Here is a 19,066-nt window from a genome sequence, read left to right as displayed (position 1 = left end):
CTCGTACCAATGCAGCACATGCTAACTTAACAATAAGACTAAACAGTAAGACAGACAGCGCAGTTACATGGTACATATATTTATTTCTTTATTTAAAAACAAGAATATTGATAGAGTAAATAAATGCATAAAAACATAATGAATTTCAGGCATTATTTTTAGCACAATCCTCAACAGTAACAGAACAGACTATGGCAAGCCTCTAAACGTTCAGAGACGGCGACCACCATCAGAGACGTCAGCATTGCTACAGATGCTACAGAGTGACAGGGCAGATTTTGTTCCTGTTATTTGAGCACCGAGCTCACCCTGCTTTGGTGGACTCCGTTAAAGCCATCAGAGGCCTTCACTGATGCCATCTCTGATAAGGCAATGGGGAAGGTATGGGAATAACACACACACACACACACACACACACACACACACACACACACACACACACACACACACACACACACACATGCTTCTGTTACACAAACACACCCAAGCACATTTTACAGGTTCCCTGTGCTGAAGGGCAGCATTGTGTGTTAAGGTGTCCATCCTGAGAGTTTTCTGCCCCGTAGTCTACAGGAGAGGGATTGTCTCAGAAGCTTCAACTCCTATACTGGCCCTGGTTTGTGATAGAACATGCCACACACACACACGCACACACTCACACCTGAAATACACAGTGGCTGTTTGGTAATGTTACAGTGAGATCTGCCGCCCACATGTCAATGTTCGTTTAAACAGGTTATGCATTTTTGCATGTGAGTGCAAGCTAATCTCTGTGTGTGTATATAAGCACCGCTGGACCTGAAGGCATTGGGGCTAGAGAGGCATGTGAAGTACGACAAGCTAAAACGGACTGCTTCCAATGGTCGTCTTGGGTGTTATCCGTGGACCCTTCTGGGTTAGCTAGTTGGCTGAAGGATCGGCTAACCACAGTGTCCTGAGTGCAGGAGGAAAAGAGGCCCCTTGGTCCACTCCAGAGCACATGCCTCATCCACTCTCAAACAGAACGCAAGCTCCGAAGCAGATGCTTCGGCTACAACATGGCCGGCTGCAGATGCTTTACAGCTGCAGATGCTTTCTGTCCTTTTCTGATATTCATTCTTTCTCTCACGCAAAACAGTTTAAAACAATCGGTAATACCCAGCCACCCCCACCCCGCCCATCCAAAGCATCCAATCGCTAATGACCGTCTGTCACTTCCTGTATCCATCTCCCTCCCTCAGTGGATGATATGCTCCAGGTAGTGGGGGTGGGGGTTTTCCTTCACATACTTTTGAATGTACCAGCAGGTCAGGTGAGCCTTGAGGTCTTCCTCAACCACAAACTCCATCGCCGCCTAGAAGGAACACAAAGACCAAACTGAAATGACAACATTTCCAGAAACAGCCATTATACAGCAAATGTTTACAGATACGAGCAGGACGGGTTGTGTTCTGTAACACGGCCGTGCAATTTTACACATTATCTGTGCAGGTGGCGAACATGGTGCCCAAATAATGTGTTTTGCCTTGGTGACTAAATTCAATGATTTTAGTTGTAAAAATCTTTTTATTTTTATTTTTATAATGCTACATTTTGGAAATACTTTAAAAATACAAATGTACAAGAACAATATATAATTTAATCAATTGTATGTCTGGTGGGGGGAGGGTGATACTGTTACACAAAATAAGATGTTAATTAAGCAAAAAAAAAAAAAAAAGTTTTCAATTACATTTCCAATTTTTCCTTGATGACACTGTACTTTACATCAAGACTAATATTAATAAAGATCCAGGAAACCAATCCTTTTATTTGACTATTATTTCAAAAAGATATTTGAGCAGAATGGTTTCCCGTACTGCGTTTATTACTGTACAGAAATAAATATCACATTTCTTTGTGATGGTAATTAAGGTAGATGCAGTCCCATTTCTACACTATATAAATATTTCTATTTTGGCTTTGATGTTTGTATATTAATAACATTGGGAATCAGCACCAGCCCAGGATTCCCAGATCAGATCATTCCTACAGATCACCATAGTATCACTGGGTGTCTAGCATTGAGATACTACAACTGGAATCTGTAAGTTCTGGTATCATGACTAGTTTAGTCATTACTGTCTAGGTCATCACTGACCAACTCCGAGCATCCCTGAGACACACAAATTAGGGTCATATACCTACATAAGAATTTCCCACATACTTCACTTTACTGTTAAATACAGTTATAATACTCAACCTTGGCCAGATGCTTGGCAATACCCCGTCCTCTGTAGGCATCCGGTACCTCAGTGTGTTGCAAGTCCACTGTCTTTTTCCCCACATATTCATATAGCAGCACAGCTCGATCATAAGAACCTACCATTAAAAAAAAAAATCATGACAATTAATCATTTCATAATGCATCTATGATCATGCTTTCTCTTAATGGAGTTCCCATTTTATTAACTGCTTTCTGAAACTCATTATAGGTTTATTTTCAATTCTTGTGCTATAAAAACAGGATAGAAGGATCTTCTTCAAATGAGATGTTTCTCCTGGGTTATTCTTAGAATGCCTTTATGCAGTTATATAACATCTAAATATATTATGCTGTTAATGTTGTTAAAATGAATGACCTACATGAAGTAGGTCAGATATACCGAGCCCTAAAGTATCAAGGTAGAAATGTTAGACAAAAACTGCATCCCTTAATTATATATTTTTTCCCCTCAATTTCAAATTGAATTGCCCCTTAATTTATGAATTTATTCTTTTCATTTAATAAATCATTTCTTCAACATAACAATCTATTCACTCAATTTAACAAATTGTTCCCCCTAAATATAATACACTACCTTCAATTAATAAATCTTTTCCTTAATTTATTAATTTCTCTGTCAACCAAACAATTTGTTCCCTCAAGTATAACATTACATTCCCTTAAATTAATAAATCGTTTCTTCAATTAAACAAATCATTTCCTCAATTTAATACATTACCTTAATAAATCTTTCCCTCAATTTAATACATTACCTTACCTTAATAAATCTTATCCTCAATTTAATACATAATTTATTAAGGTAAGGTTTTTCCAGCAATTTATTACGTTACCTTACCTTAATAAATCTTTCCCTCAATTTAATACATTACCTTAATAAATCTTTCCCTCAGTTTGACAAATCGTTCCCTCGATTTAATACATTTTCCCTTAATGTAATCAATCTTTCCCTCAATTTAACAACTCGTTCCCTTAATTTAATAAACCCTTCTTTCAATATAACAATCTGTTCCCTCGATTTAATACATTTTCACCTTAATTTAATCCATCTGTTCCCTCTCTTAAACAATTTGTTCCCTCAGTTATAATGAGGGAACGAATTTATCAAACCAATGTAACAATTTCAGCATCTAAATATTATTCTTACTAAATAATAGTATCCTTGTACAAACAGGAGAAAACTACACTAAAAGAAAAGGAAAAATAAATAACCTTCATGTTTCCATAAATAATCTTTGTTATTGATGTAACAGGAAGTCAAACGAGGGCTGGCTTTACTGACTACAGCTGCAAAACAACACAATCAGGGTTTCATTCAAAACAAAAACAACAAAAAAAACCCCAAACAGAAAGAAATCAGTGTTTTCCACAAAAATATAGAAGATTTAAGGTATGAAAACTGTATTTTGCAAGCTTATAAGTACTGGCTAGTTGCTAAGGTTCAGCATGATCTGTACCCCCCCCCCCCCCTCTCTCTCTCTCTCTCTCTCTCTCTCTCTCATTTAGCTACATTAGCTAAGCTAAGCTAGCTGGCGAACTTATGAACGTGTTGCTTTAAGATATTTGCTTAGTTTAGTCTCTTAAAACAGGACAAATAAGACCAGATTAAGTCGATGTTTCCTGTGTATTGTTTACACAGGAGAAAGGAGTGCTTGTCTATCAGTGAAGGGCTATTTCCAGCTAGCTAACTAGCTAGCCAGCATTGGTGGCGAGTCCAGGTCCAGAACGTAAAAATCCGCTCCTGGATTTTGCTCCAACTGCCTGGGCAGCTCAGCTGCGCTGAGCTGCCCAGGCAGTTGGAGCAAAATCCAGGAGCGGATTTTTACGTTCTGGACCTGGACTCGCCACCTCTGCTAGCCAGGAACAGTCAGCCGAGCGGTCTGTTATGAAAACAAAGGTAAAACAGCCGCTGGTCAGGAGCGCTTTCCCCCGGGAGCTCCGTCACCCAGCCAGCCGAAGCAGCCGACCCAGCTTCAGCGCCTTTACCGTTGAGACGGATGCTGAACTGCCGTCGTTTCTTGTCGTGCTCGACGCGAATGGGACTGCTGATTTCGAGGACGTTCATCTGAGCGGCCTGGGCCATGGTGCAGCGGCGATGGAGGAAGCGCTGTGCGTCGGTCAGAGCGCCGCGTCCGATACACAGTCGCCGAAAAGCGGGCTCATAGCCGGGCTGGCCCAGGCAGAGTGAGGGCGTACAGACAGCCCTGCAAAAACACTCCATCCAAGGAAAATCAGCTGTGAGGCCATGTGACCGTGTCGGCCAATGAGGACGCGCAGGCAATGTTTTGATGCGCGGCCTCGTGATGCACTTGCGGCGCCTAACCGCTAGATGGAGACCTTCTCGCTTTAACGGTGCGTGGCCAAAAGTATCCGGACAGTGAATTTGACATTCAAGAATACATTGAAGGAGGGTTGGTGGGTTCAGACTATATTGGAAATGAAAAGAAAAAAAAAGCAAATCAGCTATATAACATTAAAATCATTGGCAGGTAAAGTGATGAACAGTTGTTATATGTATTAAAGGGCCACATATTAAGAGGTAAACAGTCAGTCAGTTCTTGAAGTGGAAAAATGGGCAAGCGTAAGAATCTGAGCCACTTCCACAAGAGAGCTGGGTCAGACGGTCTCTGAAACATCAGGCATCAGGTCTTGTGGGGTGTCCCAGGGAGGTCCTGCCTCACAATTTATATGACTTAAAGGATTTGCTGTTAAGGTCCTGTGGAGTTCATGCCTCGAATGGTCAGATCGGTTTTAATGTTATGGCTGATGGGTGTTTTCTGACATTAAATGTAGTTGCTAAGTCCAAGCAGGAGAAACGTCCCGGGCCAGCATGGATTAAAAGCCTAGAGTGTTTCTCAATGTGTGTTCAAAAGTGCAATGCCTGCAGTAATTCGCCATTGAAAATCCTTATTAGTTTAGGCTTAAGCTTAATCTGTTGCTAGGAAACCAGCTCCTATATCAGCTATAACAGTGTGGTGCTAATAATGCAAAAATAATTACAAACACACAAAGGAGAAATATGAGCACGGTGAGCTAATGTAGATTAGGTTTTACCATCTGCTGCAAACTCCTAGATCTACTGAACATAACTGACTCTAGGATGTTTTTTTTCACAAAGCAGGAAATTAAGCAGATAAACTTCCAAAAGTCTAGAAACCCCAGGACTGTTCTGTTGGAGGACCAGGGACATTCTCATTGAATATTTCAGATTGGGCCTATATTAGCCAGTCTACTGAGAAGTCCTTTGCAAAACATCCACAGCTTTTTACTATATATAGATATATTGGACTACACAGAATTTAGATTTATTTACTGCTGTGGCCCATTGTATGCTTAGGCCAGTATCTAGAGATCACAGGCAGAACGAATACACCGTTTAAATGGATATCAGGCCTACAGAAAAGGCTGAATCAGATATTGGGAGGAAAAAAGAATGAATTTGATCCATTCCAGTAACACGTTTAGCCTGAAATATCACAACCGGTCTGGAATGTTAGCGGTGTTGTAGTAGCCTAGTGGTCATCTTAAGTACAGTGCTTCAGATTAAAACATCACACACACCCAGCTTGTCTATTCCCTGTAAAAAAGTACTGCCATTAGAATAGGAGCAGATGAAAATCTCAGGAGCAGATAAAAATTAACCTACTGGCACCATGCCTAATACCAGGTGTGGGCTAGGGGGGTATAAAGCCCCCTAGCATTGAGCTGGGGGAAATTCTTTGGATTGAGATGCTACATCCAGTACTTTTAGGATGAGTTGGGGAGGAGGTGGGGTGGTAATCACCCAGCATCATGACCTTACTGATGCTCTTGTTGCTAAATGCAATAAAATATATAAAATATATAAAAAGCAGTGCTTCAAAATCCTTTCCCTGAACATTAGAAACAGTCACTCCAACAACAAAAAAAATGAATGAGCAGGTGTCTCAATACTTTTGTCCGTACAGTGTAATTGGTGTTTGAAGTTGTTGTTCCTCAGTTATGATCTGGAGCTCTGAAACTAATATTAAGTCAAAATATGAATATAAAGACTAAAGTCTTTTTGGGTGACAGAGATTCCCATTACTTGTTAGCTACATTAGCCTCATAGCTCTGGTTCTGAACTATAGAGGAATCTTTGGACACCAAACCTGCTACATTTACGATGTATCTCTAACCAAACCTGTTTCTCCAAAACTGCTTATGTTCTACAACAGTGTGTTCAGAGTTCAGAAGGAATGTGACTGACTGCTGGTCAGTGTTTGAACAGTGTTGAGATGGCATTTAGTGGTTTCCCCCATTCCCCAGGTTTTTACTACATAAGTGGTGAGCACAGTTCAGACTGAATATCCATTTCAATACAGTGAACAGAATGAGTTACATGCACTGTTTCTTATACTAATAGTAATACCAATACCAATACTAATGGGGAAAAACCCCTTTGTTTCAATCAGGTAAAGCTTTCACCACTCTACTGAGCTTGTTCCTGTGCATTTGAGTCCGCTCTTGAATGATATGTAGGTGTGTGCTCTGCTTAGACATCAAGCACAGAGTTAGCAGAAAAGTAGACAAAATGGATATAAAAATAATGCATGCAATTAATGTTTTGTGCAAACTTACTACTACTACAGCTTCTACTAATACTGTTCCAACTACTACAGCTTCTACTAATACTGTTCCAACTACTACAGCTTCTATTAACACTGTTACTGTTTCTACTACAACTCCCAATACTGTTACTGTTTCTACTACAACTCCCAATACTGTTACTGTTTCTACTACAACTCCCAATACTGTTACTGTTTCTACTACAGCTTCTACTAACACTGTTACTGTTTCTACTACAGCTTCTATTAATACTGTTACTGTTTCTACTACAGCTTCTATTAACACTGTTACTGTTTCTACTACAGCTTCTACTAACACTGTTACTGTTTCTACTACAGCTTCTATTAATACTGTTACTGTTTCTACTACAGCTTCTATTAATACTGTTACTGTTTCTACTACAGCTTCTACTAACACTGTTACTGTTTCTACTACAACTCCCAATACTGTTACTGTTTCTACTACAGCTTCTACTAACACTGTTACTGTTTCTACTACAGCTTCTATTAATACTGTTACTGTTTCTACTACAGCTTCTATTAATACTGTTACTGTTTCTACTACAGCTTCTACTAACACTGTTACTGTTTCTACTACAACTCCCAATACTGTTACTGTTTCTACTACAGCTTCTACTAACACTGTTACTGTTTCTACTACAGCTTCTATTAATACTGTTACTGTTTCTACTACAGCTTCTACTAACACTGGTACTGTTTCTACTACAACTCCCAATACTGTTACTGTTTCTACTACAGCTTCTACTAACACTGTTACTGTTTCTACTACAACTCCCAATACTGTTACTGTTTCTACTACAGCTCCTACTAATACTGTTACTGTTTCTACTACAGCTTCTACTAATACTGTTACTGTTTCTACTACAACTCCCAATACTGTTACTGTTTCTACTACTGCTCCTACTAATACTGTTACTGTTTCTACTACAGCTTCTATTAACACTGTTACTGTTTCTACTACAACTCCCAATACTGTTACTGTTTCTACTACAGCTTCTATTAACACTGTTACTGTTTCTACTACTGCTTCTATTAACACTGTTACTGTTTCTACTACAGCTCCTACTAATACTGTTACTGTTTCTACTACAGCTCCTACTAATACTGTTACTGTTTCTACTACTGTTCCTACTAATACTGTTACTGTTTCTACTACAACTCCCAATACTGTTACTGTTTCTACTACAACTCCCAATACTGTTACTGTTTCTACTAATACTGTTACTGTTTCTACTACAACTCCCAATACTGTTACTGTTTCTACTAATACTGTTACTGTTTCTACTACAACTCCCAATACTGTTACTGTTTCTACTAATACTGTTACTGTTTCTACTACAGCTTCTACTAATACTGTTACTGTTTCTACTACAACTCCCAATACTGTTACTGTTTCTACTAATACTGTTACTGTTTCTACTAATACAGCTTCTACTAATACTGTTACTGGTTCTACTACCACTACTGTTACTAATACTGTTACTGTTTCTACTACAGCTTCTACTAATACTGTTACTGTTTCTACTACAGCTTCTATTAACACTGTTACTGTTTCTACTACTGCTCCTACTAATACTGTTACTGTTTCTACTACTGCTTCTATTAACACTGTTACTGTTTCTACTACAGCTCCTACTAATACTGTTACTGTTTCTACTACAGCTCCTACTAATACTGTTACTGTTTTTACTACTGTTCCTACTAATACTGTTACTGTTTCTACTACAACTCCCAATACTGTTACTGTTTCTACTAATACTGTTACTGTTTCTACTACAACTCCCAATACTGTTACTGTTTCTACTAATACTGTTACTGTTTCTACTACAACTCCCAATACTGTTACTGTTTCTACTAATACTGTTACTGTTTCTACTACAGCTTCTACTAATACTGTTACTGTTTCTACTACAACTCCCAATACTGTTACTGTTTCTACTAATACTGTTACTGTTTCTACTACAGCTTCTACTAATACTGTTACTGGTTCTACTACCACTACTGTTACTAATACTGTTACTGTTTCTACTACAGCTTCTACTAATACTGTTACTGTTTCTACTACAACTCCCAATACTGTTACTGTTTCTACTAATACTGTTACTGTTTCTACTACAGCTTCTACTAATACTGTTACTGTTTCTACTACCACTACTGTTACTAATACTGTTACTGTTTCTACTACAGCTTCTACTAATACTGTTACTGTTTCTACTAATACTGCTCCTACTAATACTGTTACTGTTTCTACTACCACTACTGTTACTAATACTGTTACTGTTTCTACTACAGCTTCTACTAATACTGTTACTGTTTCTACTAATACAGCTTCTACTAATACTGTTACTGGTTCTACTACCACTACTGTTACTAATACTGTTACTGTTTCTACTACAGCTTCTACTAATACTGTTACTGTTTCTACTACAGCTTCTACTAATACTGTTACTGTTTCTACTACAACTCCCAATACTGTTACTGTTTCTACTAATACCGTTACTGTTTCTACTACAGCTTCTACTAATACTGTTACTGTTTCTACTACTACTACTCTTACTAATACTGTTACTGTTTCTACTGCAGCTTCTACTAATACTGTTACTACTACTACTGCTCCTACTAATACTGTTACTGTTTCTACTACTACTGCTCCTACTAATACTGTTACTGTTTCTACTACTACTGCTCCTACTAATACTGTTACTGTTTTTACTGCTGCTCCTTCTACTATTACTTATCCTACTACTACTACTACTACTCCTATTACTGCTACTACACCTACTACTACTGTTCCCACTACTACTCCTATTACTGTTTCTACTACAGCTCCTACTACTATTATTGTTCCTACTACTCCTATTACTGACACTACTCCCACTACAGCAGCTCCTACTACTATTACTATTCCTTCACTGTTAAAAGTATATGATCCTTAGAAGCCTTTTGGAGGTTCTTCATTTTAAACCTGTAGATAATCATCTTACCTTTAAGGAACATTTTTCTTCTAAAAAACCTTTTCTTGAAGTTATAAGTTTTTAAGTGCCTTTAGGGGTTCCTCCACATATTTCAAATGAAAGAACCTCTAAAAGTTCTTCAAAAAAACTTTTAACAGTGTACTACCTTAATTACAGCTAGGACTACTACTGCTCTTACTACTTCTGGTACTACTAATGTTCCTGCAACTACTGCTGCTGCTACTTACCACTGCTACCGCCGTTCCTGCTGCTGCTACTAATTAATAGTTGGACAGCGGTGGAGTACAGTTGGAGAGTCAGACACACACAGACTTTAGTAAATGATTTATATCCTTTCTAGTAAGAGAGAGAATGCTTAGTACACATACAGCTAACCAGACACATCTACTCAACATACAGAATGACAACAAGACACACAGTCACGGGCTTTGCCCCAGCTGGTTATGATACAAAGACAAGCAACACACATGCACACACTGACAAACGTGTAAGTAGGTGTGGGCAACTTGACAAGATTATTACCGTAATCATGAAACATCACAACAAGCTTGTCTAAGTTCTTCAATAACAGCATCCTACTGAAAGACAGCATCATTAGTACAGTTTAACTGGGTTTAGAGCAGCACAGTGTTGAATAAAAATCACTGTAATTGTAGTTATTAAACTTTTAAAATGTGGCATTAAACTAATCTAACATCAGAAAAACTGAATATTGTGATATGTCCTATATTTAATGTTACTGTTTATTGTGAAACTGTGTATCATGATTCAAATTTTACCAAATCACACACTCCTACATGTAAGAGACACAACGATAATGCTAGAAATGCTTAAAGCTAAAGTGTTAAGAAAGAGACATAAATAATAAAATGTTATTTATAAAATTTCATAAGCACCTCTTTCCAAAAACAGGACAAAATCAATGAATGTCCTGTTCATACATTAGTTATTAAATTAATATGGACTATTATAGCTCTCACACTCAAACCTTGCCTACTTCCCAAAGACGTACATATAATAATATGTTCCTGAGTGTGCTAATATTTCCAAACATCCCAGGTGTGCGGTTGGCCAGCAGGAAGGCAAACTTTGAGCTCCCCCACTTTCATTCTGACGTAATCAGTATAATCTCAGACATGGAAAAAAACAAAAAGGCTAAACTGGTCTTGGCTAGCATACCAGAGCAGCTTCCACTAAAAGCAGAGCTGTACTTGAACTATGCATATAGGTGTGCATGGCTGCTACTCAAGGGGTGTTGTTTGTTTATTTATCTGAATACCTTTTGTTTTTCTGCTGCATTAAAAGCATTGGCCACTAGGGGCAGAAACATCCCTAGTGCCACTGATGTCCATGACTGTGGCTTGAGATTCAGAACTACTTTGGCAAGGCTGTCATACAAGTGCATACACGTTATCGCAGCTAACCATTATCTTCCCTTCAAAACTGTCTGCCATTGGTAAGGCTGGTATGGGCATCTATATGTGGGGCCAACATGGAACCCATGGACAAAACGTTCTGGTTCCCAGTTGAGCGACCCATACAGGCCCCACATGGGCATGTTATCTGGGATTGTGGTATGCTGTCCCCCACCATTTATGTTGGAACTGCATGTTTTGGACAGCTAGTACTAACTTCTGAGGATGTGCACTAACAGCGTCCCAAATAAACACAGGACTCACAGGGCAGCCATACTGTGCACATGGATGCATTGTTAGAATAAAGTGTAACAGTGCCCGTACACCTCCCCTCTTAGCTGCTGTATATTAGCAGCTAAGCCTTAGCAGCTAAGCATTAGCAGCATGTTAGCACTCATAAAAGGCTGGGTTGGTGTTAGGATTCATATTTAGGTATATTTGAAATCTAAGACCTCGTTTAGACCTGGTAACTTCATGTGACTAGTTTCTGGATTGTGTCCTGATGAGATTTTAGTCTCATGCATTTACACTAGGTAATCGAATGTGTCTCTGATTAGCCAGACTGAAATCTGATCGCTGTGTGGGACGGAATATGCAAATTATCCAGATAATGATCCAAATATAATTCTGATACTCAGGATGGATGCAGTGACCAGGTGTAAACAGGGTCTAACTCTGGCTACTTACACATTTGGGCATGGGTGTGTGTTTCTATGGCACTTGTTCTTCACCCTGGTCCTGGAGAACATTCTGCAGGCCTCACTTCCATGCAAGCTCATTAGTTATGAATTTGTACACTTGGGTGGTCGTAATGTCATCATATTCATTGATAATTTTTGGTAAGCTAGCTTTAAGGGGTGTTAATCTTTTTGGATGTTTGCCATCACCACCACCACTGTGACCAACCCGGACTAGGTGTATCTAGCATGGAGCACTGCACATCAAACCACTGTCAATAACTTTGTTCATATTTTCTTCATGAATTTGGAAAAATTGTTGGAATTACAATCTAATTTACAAGGCTGTCAGCCATTCAAGTGAAGCTTCTTGTAGTCAGGCGTTTGAGGACCCTTTACCAGTAGAATAAAGCAGCCAAGTTGGCATTGGTCCGTCTGATCATATGCAGCATATATACAACCCAATCAGCCATAACATTGTCTAATATTGCCTAATATTGTGTAGGTTCTCCTCACTGCTTCCAAACCAGCTCTGAACTGTTGAGGCATGGACTCCACAAGACCTCTGAAGGTGTCCTGTGGTATCTGGCACCAAGAGGTTAGCAGTAGATCCCTTAGGTCCAGTAAGTTGTAAGGTGGGACCTCCATGAATCGCATCAGTGAACCTTCTCCGGTTGTCCTTTTTTGACCACTTTTGGTAGGTTCTAACCACTGCATACCGGGAAGACCCCACAAGACTGACTGCCTGATCATCTAGACCTGTCGTCTAGCTGTCACAGTTTGGTTGTTGTCAAAGTGGCTCAGATCCTTACACTTGCCCATTTTTATCACCTTCAAGAACTGACTGTTCACCTGTTGCCTAGCATATCCACCCCTTGACAGATGCCACAGCAGATGAAGATAATCAGTGACTATCACTTCAGCTGTCGGTGGTACTAATGTTATGGCGAATTGGTGTATACAACTGCTTATGATTTGTAAATCTGAGAATTTCCCAATTTGAGGACTGTCCGAATGCACAGTTATGAGTTAGATCAGATGTGCAGGGAAGCACCAAAATATTCAGGTCAGAGTTAGTCCAGGACCAGGGAAACTACTTTTTTAAGGCCTTTCTTCCACTATCTTCCTGAGCCGGTTAATGATATCCTCTCCACTGCTCCAGGGCACCACGTTGGCCTTGTACTCTCCAGGTTTTGCTTCCTCCATCTCCTGGATCAGCCGGTGCATGGGGAAGTCGCGCCGAGGAAAGGCTGTATCCCCTGGTGACAGGGTCAGCGAAGGACAGAAGTCGTTGGCTCCGTCTCCGACATACAGAATCTTCTGGTAGCGCCTCCCGCCGCGCTCACGCACCCGCTGGGCAGTATACTGTCGTACAACCTCTGCCTTGCACATATTCACTGGGCAACGCATGCAGCTGTGGGCATGAAAGGGGCGGAGTTGCAGCTGGCCATTGTCATCAAAGTGGGCTGGGTTTGCGAAGATGCGCAAGAACAGCTGGCGGAAGCCCAGGCTCTGCAACCACGCCTCGATGAAGACTGTGTTTGAATCAGACAAGCACACAATTTCGAAATCCCGTGGTGGACGGGACATTAGGAAGCGCAGCAGTGCAGGAATGCCCGGGCATGGTGGGATTCGCTCTATGGTGTTGATGATTGTTCCCGGGGTGACCTGCTGCTCAGCCAGGTAGGCCAGCACGCGCTGCATGTATTCATTATACCTGCCTGGACGATACGTGTCCTTCAGCCAGCCGGGCAGAGAGCCACCAGGGGCCACGTTAACGACTGCGTCATCACTGCACTCATCCACCAGCGTCTCGTCAAAGTCGAAAAAGATGAGAAAGCGTCGGTCATTAGGGGGTGGGGCCTCTGCCCTGTTGCCACGCCATTGGGACTCCTCCCTTCCACCGGGAGGAGGATGAGGTGGAGCAAAACAGCAGTTGAAGACGGAGTCTTGCATCTTCAGCAGTGATGAGAACTTCACAGCCTAATGTGGTTCTTCTGTTTCTCTGTCTGAAAAAAATAAAATAAAATAAGAGGTTAACTGTAAGACCAGAACAGAACAAATGAAACAGAGAAAAAAACACAAGTGAGAGGTATAGTTAACTAGTGCTCACTCTTTCACTCTGGACAAAAGTATTGGGACATCTGCTCATAAATTGTTTCTTCTGAAATCAAGAATGCAGAGAAGGCTGTGTTTTAAACTATCACAGGCACTACTGCAGTTTACTATTCAAATGTCCAAATGTTTGTGGACACTCTTTCCATTGAATGCATGCAGCTACTTTACATTGCACCCATTGCTGACACGGATGTGCATATGTAGAGAAGTACTGCCAATAAAATAAAAAATAGGACTCTTTGAAGCAGATAAACATGAACCTATCAGTACCATGCCTAATGCCAGATGTGGGCTAAAGAGGTATAAAGCCCCCCAGCATTGAGCTGTGGAGCAGTGGAACTGTGTTCTCTGGAATGATGGTGGTGCTCCATCCAATATTTCAAGGCTGAGCTGAGGAGTTGGGGATGTGGTAGGGTGACAATCATCTATCATCCTTCATCAATCAGTGCTCTATCAAAAGCAGGATAAACTCTACAATAATGAAAAGAATATCCCTGATTTAGGGAGAAACAGTAAATGAGCAGATGTCCCATTACTTTTGTCAATATAGTATAATGTATTTCTTTCCATTGCAAATAAAAACTAAAATACAAATTCAACAATAATATCTAGAAACATTTTATTATGTAAGTGTAATTCAGAAGTATTGCCAGATTGCTTTTATGTCATTGTTCGAGTTGAGAACAATTTACAGCAGAGCGCTCAGGAAATAGCAGTCTTGCTTCCAGCTGTGCAGCAACGTGGTCTAGACCCACAGCTTGGGTGTCCAGTCTTATCCGGGTGTTCATTCCAAACAAGCTGGAGCTCCAGACTGCTGATGCTGTGTGCTCCTGGACACCCCTGCACTACAGTGTGCGCGGGACTGAGAGGACTGGCTTCTGTTCCGAGGTTGTAGGACTCAGTGTTACAGTCATATGAGCAGGCGTGTGCTTTGTTTCCATTTAGCTTTAACAGCTGAAGAACAAACAGTGAATCCAACACAAGCGTATGAAAGAACCTCTCAGTTTATGAGACCGGTGAAGGTCTGTGGAGGAGTGTGTGTACATGGTCTACTGGGAGGAAAATCATTGGGACGGTCACTGCTTGCTTCTGCCAGCCATAACAGTGATACAATACTACGATTATGTGATGTGATACTTTGATACTTCGATGATGATATTATTATTACAATATTACTACAATAATAATTATTATTATTTGCAGTACTTTCCCCCTTTTTATTTCTTCCTCTTTTATTACTTTTGACTTTTTTTTTAAGGACATATGGTTGTTTTTATCTGGATTGCTATGCAGTGTGTATATTATCCTGGCCTAATGCTCCTTTTCAAGGGCAAAATAGTAACTGCATCCTAATCTGAAGCTGAACAGGAGAAGCTCTGAACTGCAGTTATGAACCCTGAACCCTTAGTTTACAAAGAGAAAACTCTTTACCTGGAGATCAGCTACATCCAGCAGAACACAGGTCTCGGTCGTCTGGTTGCTGTCAGTTGTTTAAATCCTGCTGTGCGGCTCTGAGGTCCCGGCTCTGAGGTCCCGGCTCTGAGGTCCCGGCTCTGAGGTCCCGGCTCTCGGTGCTGCTTTGCGTTTGTGCAGGTCTTCATCCAGCAGGTCGTGTTTTTATAACGGCACAGTGTTCAAGCCAAGCCCCGCCCCCCGCGGAGTAACCCCCCTCCAGCAGAGGCAAACGGGAGGACAGCTCACTCAGCTTCAGCACAATTTCTATTAATTTATGCCTTTTATTTTTTTTAAAGCTCAAAACTAGTTATTAAAATACATTTATACTTTTATATATTTAGTATTCTCTACTTAGCCTTTTTTTTTTTCTTTTTTTTTTTAAACAGTTAAACAGTTAAACAGTCACACTGCTCTGCTGTCAACACCTTTTACTTTGGAGCTTTAGAGTTACTTTATAAACCAAATTAATCCAATAAAGAGAAGAATAGCTTCTTACAAACCCTGGTTCCAGTGCTGAAAGATGCTGGAGGCTTTTGTTGACCTGGTTCTTTTTTTAGTGAATTTTATTTTTTTTATTATTTTTTTTATAAATTTTTTAATTTAATTTTTAAATCCCTATACCTTTGAGGTAACAACACAGTTACCCGAGGATGCTTTACTTTGACATTACATTTAAGGCCGGTTACACAGGTAGGTGAATTTAGCAGATGTAGAGTTGGGAATGTAGTGCATTGGTGTAGAGTGGTGGGATTGTGTGCTACATCAGCCCCAACCAGGCTGGCTTCAGCTACTGTCCATGTCACTAGAGTCAGGACAATTAATGAACAGGGTAAGAGTGAGTGAGGCTGCAGCATCGAATAGTCAATTCATGTACATTCAGTTTAGAATAATGACTGTAGAAAACAAATGGACAGCCCAACATCTCTCAAAAGTGAAGCAAACACATGATAGCGCCTCCGCTGGCTGGTTGCAATATTGCAATATGTGTAACTCTGCTCATCCCCATATGTTTCAATGACCAAGCAGCCCATTTCTCATTTTCCATCTCATTTTCTCCTCTAAACTGTCTTTCCACCTCCAGTGTCGCCGCATAAGAAGGCAGGGCTGCACTTAGCAATGACGGGATGCAATGACAGCCTGGGCCGGAACAGACCATCTGCAGGACCTGCATGGCACCCTTTTTGGAGTAGGTGGGTTTGGAGTTGTAGTGGGACTTACATGAGCAGCACTTTTACTGTTGAAGCATTCCACTTACCGGACAAACTGGGAGTCCAGTGGAAAAATCCACTCTGTGCTGTGGGCTTAATGAAGGCGGTCTGAGACACGTTTGGTCTGGGAGAAGGCGGTGAGTCTACCAAATGAGTAGGTGAGTCTGGCTCAGCATCTAGTCTCTACAGCCCATAGTTTCTGTTGCAGATTGGATCACATGGCAGACAGTTTTGGCTTGATTTCTTAAAGTATGAAAGAAAGAACCATGGCCTCCATGTTTTCTAGTCTAGAACTGCTCTGCACATCCTACGTTTCAGAGGCTTGATCGTCTAGATTCAATTCATCCCCATAAACCCTTAGGGCCTGTATGCTTACCTACATTTCAGTTCTTCGTACTCATAACGACTGACCTTACACATTGGTTTTGTACTAGTTACAAAATGATATGCGTATGATCTACAATATAAATATAGCCATTTGATTTGCTATTCAAAAAATGACCAGTAAACCAACATGTCCTTATTATATGCAGTGCAGATAACCATCAGGCAGTGAACTTATCCCCCCATGTTGGACATGAAATGTTCAGAGCAGTGTGCACAACCAGACTACTGGTGTACAGCCCAGGCTCGCAGGTTCCCAGTCTCTGTACACCTCCCCCTTTCCTCCCTTCCTGCTCTGCTTGTAACACCCCTCTAATAACAGGCTGCTGGACGGGCTATTTTGGGCAGTGGTGTAGGAGTGCAGATGAACTTTGTGTGTGTGTGTGTGTGTGTTTAAATCAAGAGTGCACGCCGTCATTACCATCTCATTCTACCACGAGAAGCACATGCCTGACCTGGATCCACTTTTTACTGACTCACATCCTCATTGGGGCTTCCACAGAAACACACAGGCTTATGCGGAGAACGCTGCTGTGGGCTTGTGCATGTCTAAGGCCTAAGGAAATGCAAAGCTGGAGGAGACAGGCCACACGACAGAGAAAAGATCATGCTCTGAGTGAAGGCTCGCTCAGGAACGTGGCAAGGCTGTGTCCTTTGACCCATTTTATCTGGTAGAAGTTGTCGTAAGCTGATCATGTGGTCTCTTTCCTGGTCCTTCTGCTTTTTTAGAGAAACAGACACACAGCCAGTCATATATTAGACAGCAGTTGTCCAAGATTTTACTGATTGGAAAGCAGAAACGCTAGAAAACCTCACATGCTCAGTTTGCAAGTAATGTACATTATTTGGACAAAAGTATAGGGACACTTGCTCATTTGTTGTTTGTTCTGAAATCAAGGATTTCCAAAAACAAAAAAAAAAAGTTTATCCTGCTTCTGTTTGAGTAACTCTTTACTGTCCAGGGGAGATTGCTGTGAGGATCTGATTGCATTTAGCAACAAGAGTGTCTGTGCCCAACTCCACATCCCATCCCAAAGTTAACACTGCTCCACAGCTCAATGCTTCCAATAGGTTCATGCTTACTTGTTCCAGAGAGTCCTATGCTTCTCACCAGGAGCTAGACAAGCTCTGTGTGTGTGTTTGGGGTAGGGGGCACTCCTCCAATACTCTTGGATAAGCGGGTGTACAAACGTTTAGCCTATTCAGCCTAAAATCAGTTTAATACTGTTCTTTCAGGCTAAAGCTATGAGGAGTGTTTCAGCCTAGACGGCTTTTTAAATGAGCCATAATACAGGAAAACCAATCAGAACAGATCAAACCTGAAAGTTTTGGTGGGATATCAGAAGAAATGCTTTTCTCACAAGGCCTCACACAAGGTTTAGCTAATCCACTACACCACAGGATGTTGCTGTGAGTGAACAAGACCTAAAATGTAACCATTTCAAATACCTGACCACGCTACAGTGAGAACTCCCTGATTCTGCCAGGGTTTGTTGCCCTTTGACCGCTAAGATCAGCAGGGTCTTGATGATGTCTTCTTGGAACATGACAACAGTTAACATGAGGACAGCCTTTTTTAACCCGCACTTACGTAATAATTCTGCAGTCTTCCTTTATCTAATCACTATTTTACTTCTTCACAATACCCCCCCTCCCCGACCCCCACAAGTGCCAAACAGCTGAGTTTCTGTGGACTAGAAAGAAAAAAAAAGGGTCAGAGGGTCATCAGCGGTGTGGAAAAACAGGAGCTGGTCTGACCATAACCACATACACACCCCTGACCCATTTCCCTATTCGAGGAACATGAGGAACCTTGCACCTTTCCATCAACAAACACCCACACAAATAAAGGCAACAAGGTCTGAAATATGGCTACTTAATCTTTTACTTCCTAAAGTTAGCAGAAAGTATGTGTTAAATGAACATTATAAAAAAGGCCCGTCAGTAATACATGTCCATCTTTTTTATAGATATATAAATGATTA

General features: G+C 40.8%; 2 protein-coding genes across 2 annotated transcripts; both read right to left on the bottom strand.

Moving 5' to 3' along the window:
* Positions 1-70: 70 nt before the first annotated feature.
* natd1 (protein NATD1) lies at positions 71-12,018 on the bottom strand. Its single transcript, XM_072693709.1, has 4 exons — positions 11,927-12,018; positions 4,229-4,668; positions 2,222-2,340; positions 71-1,333 (listed from the first exon to the last, which is right to left on the bottom strand). Exons 1-4 carry the CDS (start codon positions 12,016-12,018, stop codon positions 1,217-1,219), a joined length of 768 nt encoding a protein of 255 aa, XP_072549810.1. The 3' UTR covers positions 71-1,216.
* On the bottom strand, positions 10,136-15,610 carry phospho1 (phosphoethanolamine/phosphocholine phosphatase 1). The gene is made up of 2 exons (XM_072693708.1): positions 15,466-15,610; positions 10,136-13,925 (listed from the first exon to the last, which is right to left on the bottom strand). The coding sequence occupies exon 2, from the start codon at positions 13,870-13,872 to the stop codon at positions 13,018-13,020; it is 855 nt and encodes a 284-aa protein (XP_072549809.1). The 5' UTR covers positions 13,873-13,925; positions 15,466-15,610; the 3' UTR covers positions 10,136-13,017.
* Positions 15,611-19,066: the final 3,456 nt, after the last annotated feature.

This window comes from Salminus brasiliensis, chromosome 12 (assembly GCF_030463535.1).
Source record: "Salminus brasiliensis chromosome 12, fSalBra1.hap2, whole genome shotgun sequence".
In the NCBI taxonomy this organism is placed as follows: Eukaryota; Metazoa; Chordata; class Actinopteri; order Characiformes; family Bryconidae; genus Salminus; species Salminus brasiliensis.
Note: the sequence above shows the minus strand (reverse complement) of the source record. Positions and strands in the feature narration are given on the sequence as shown.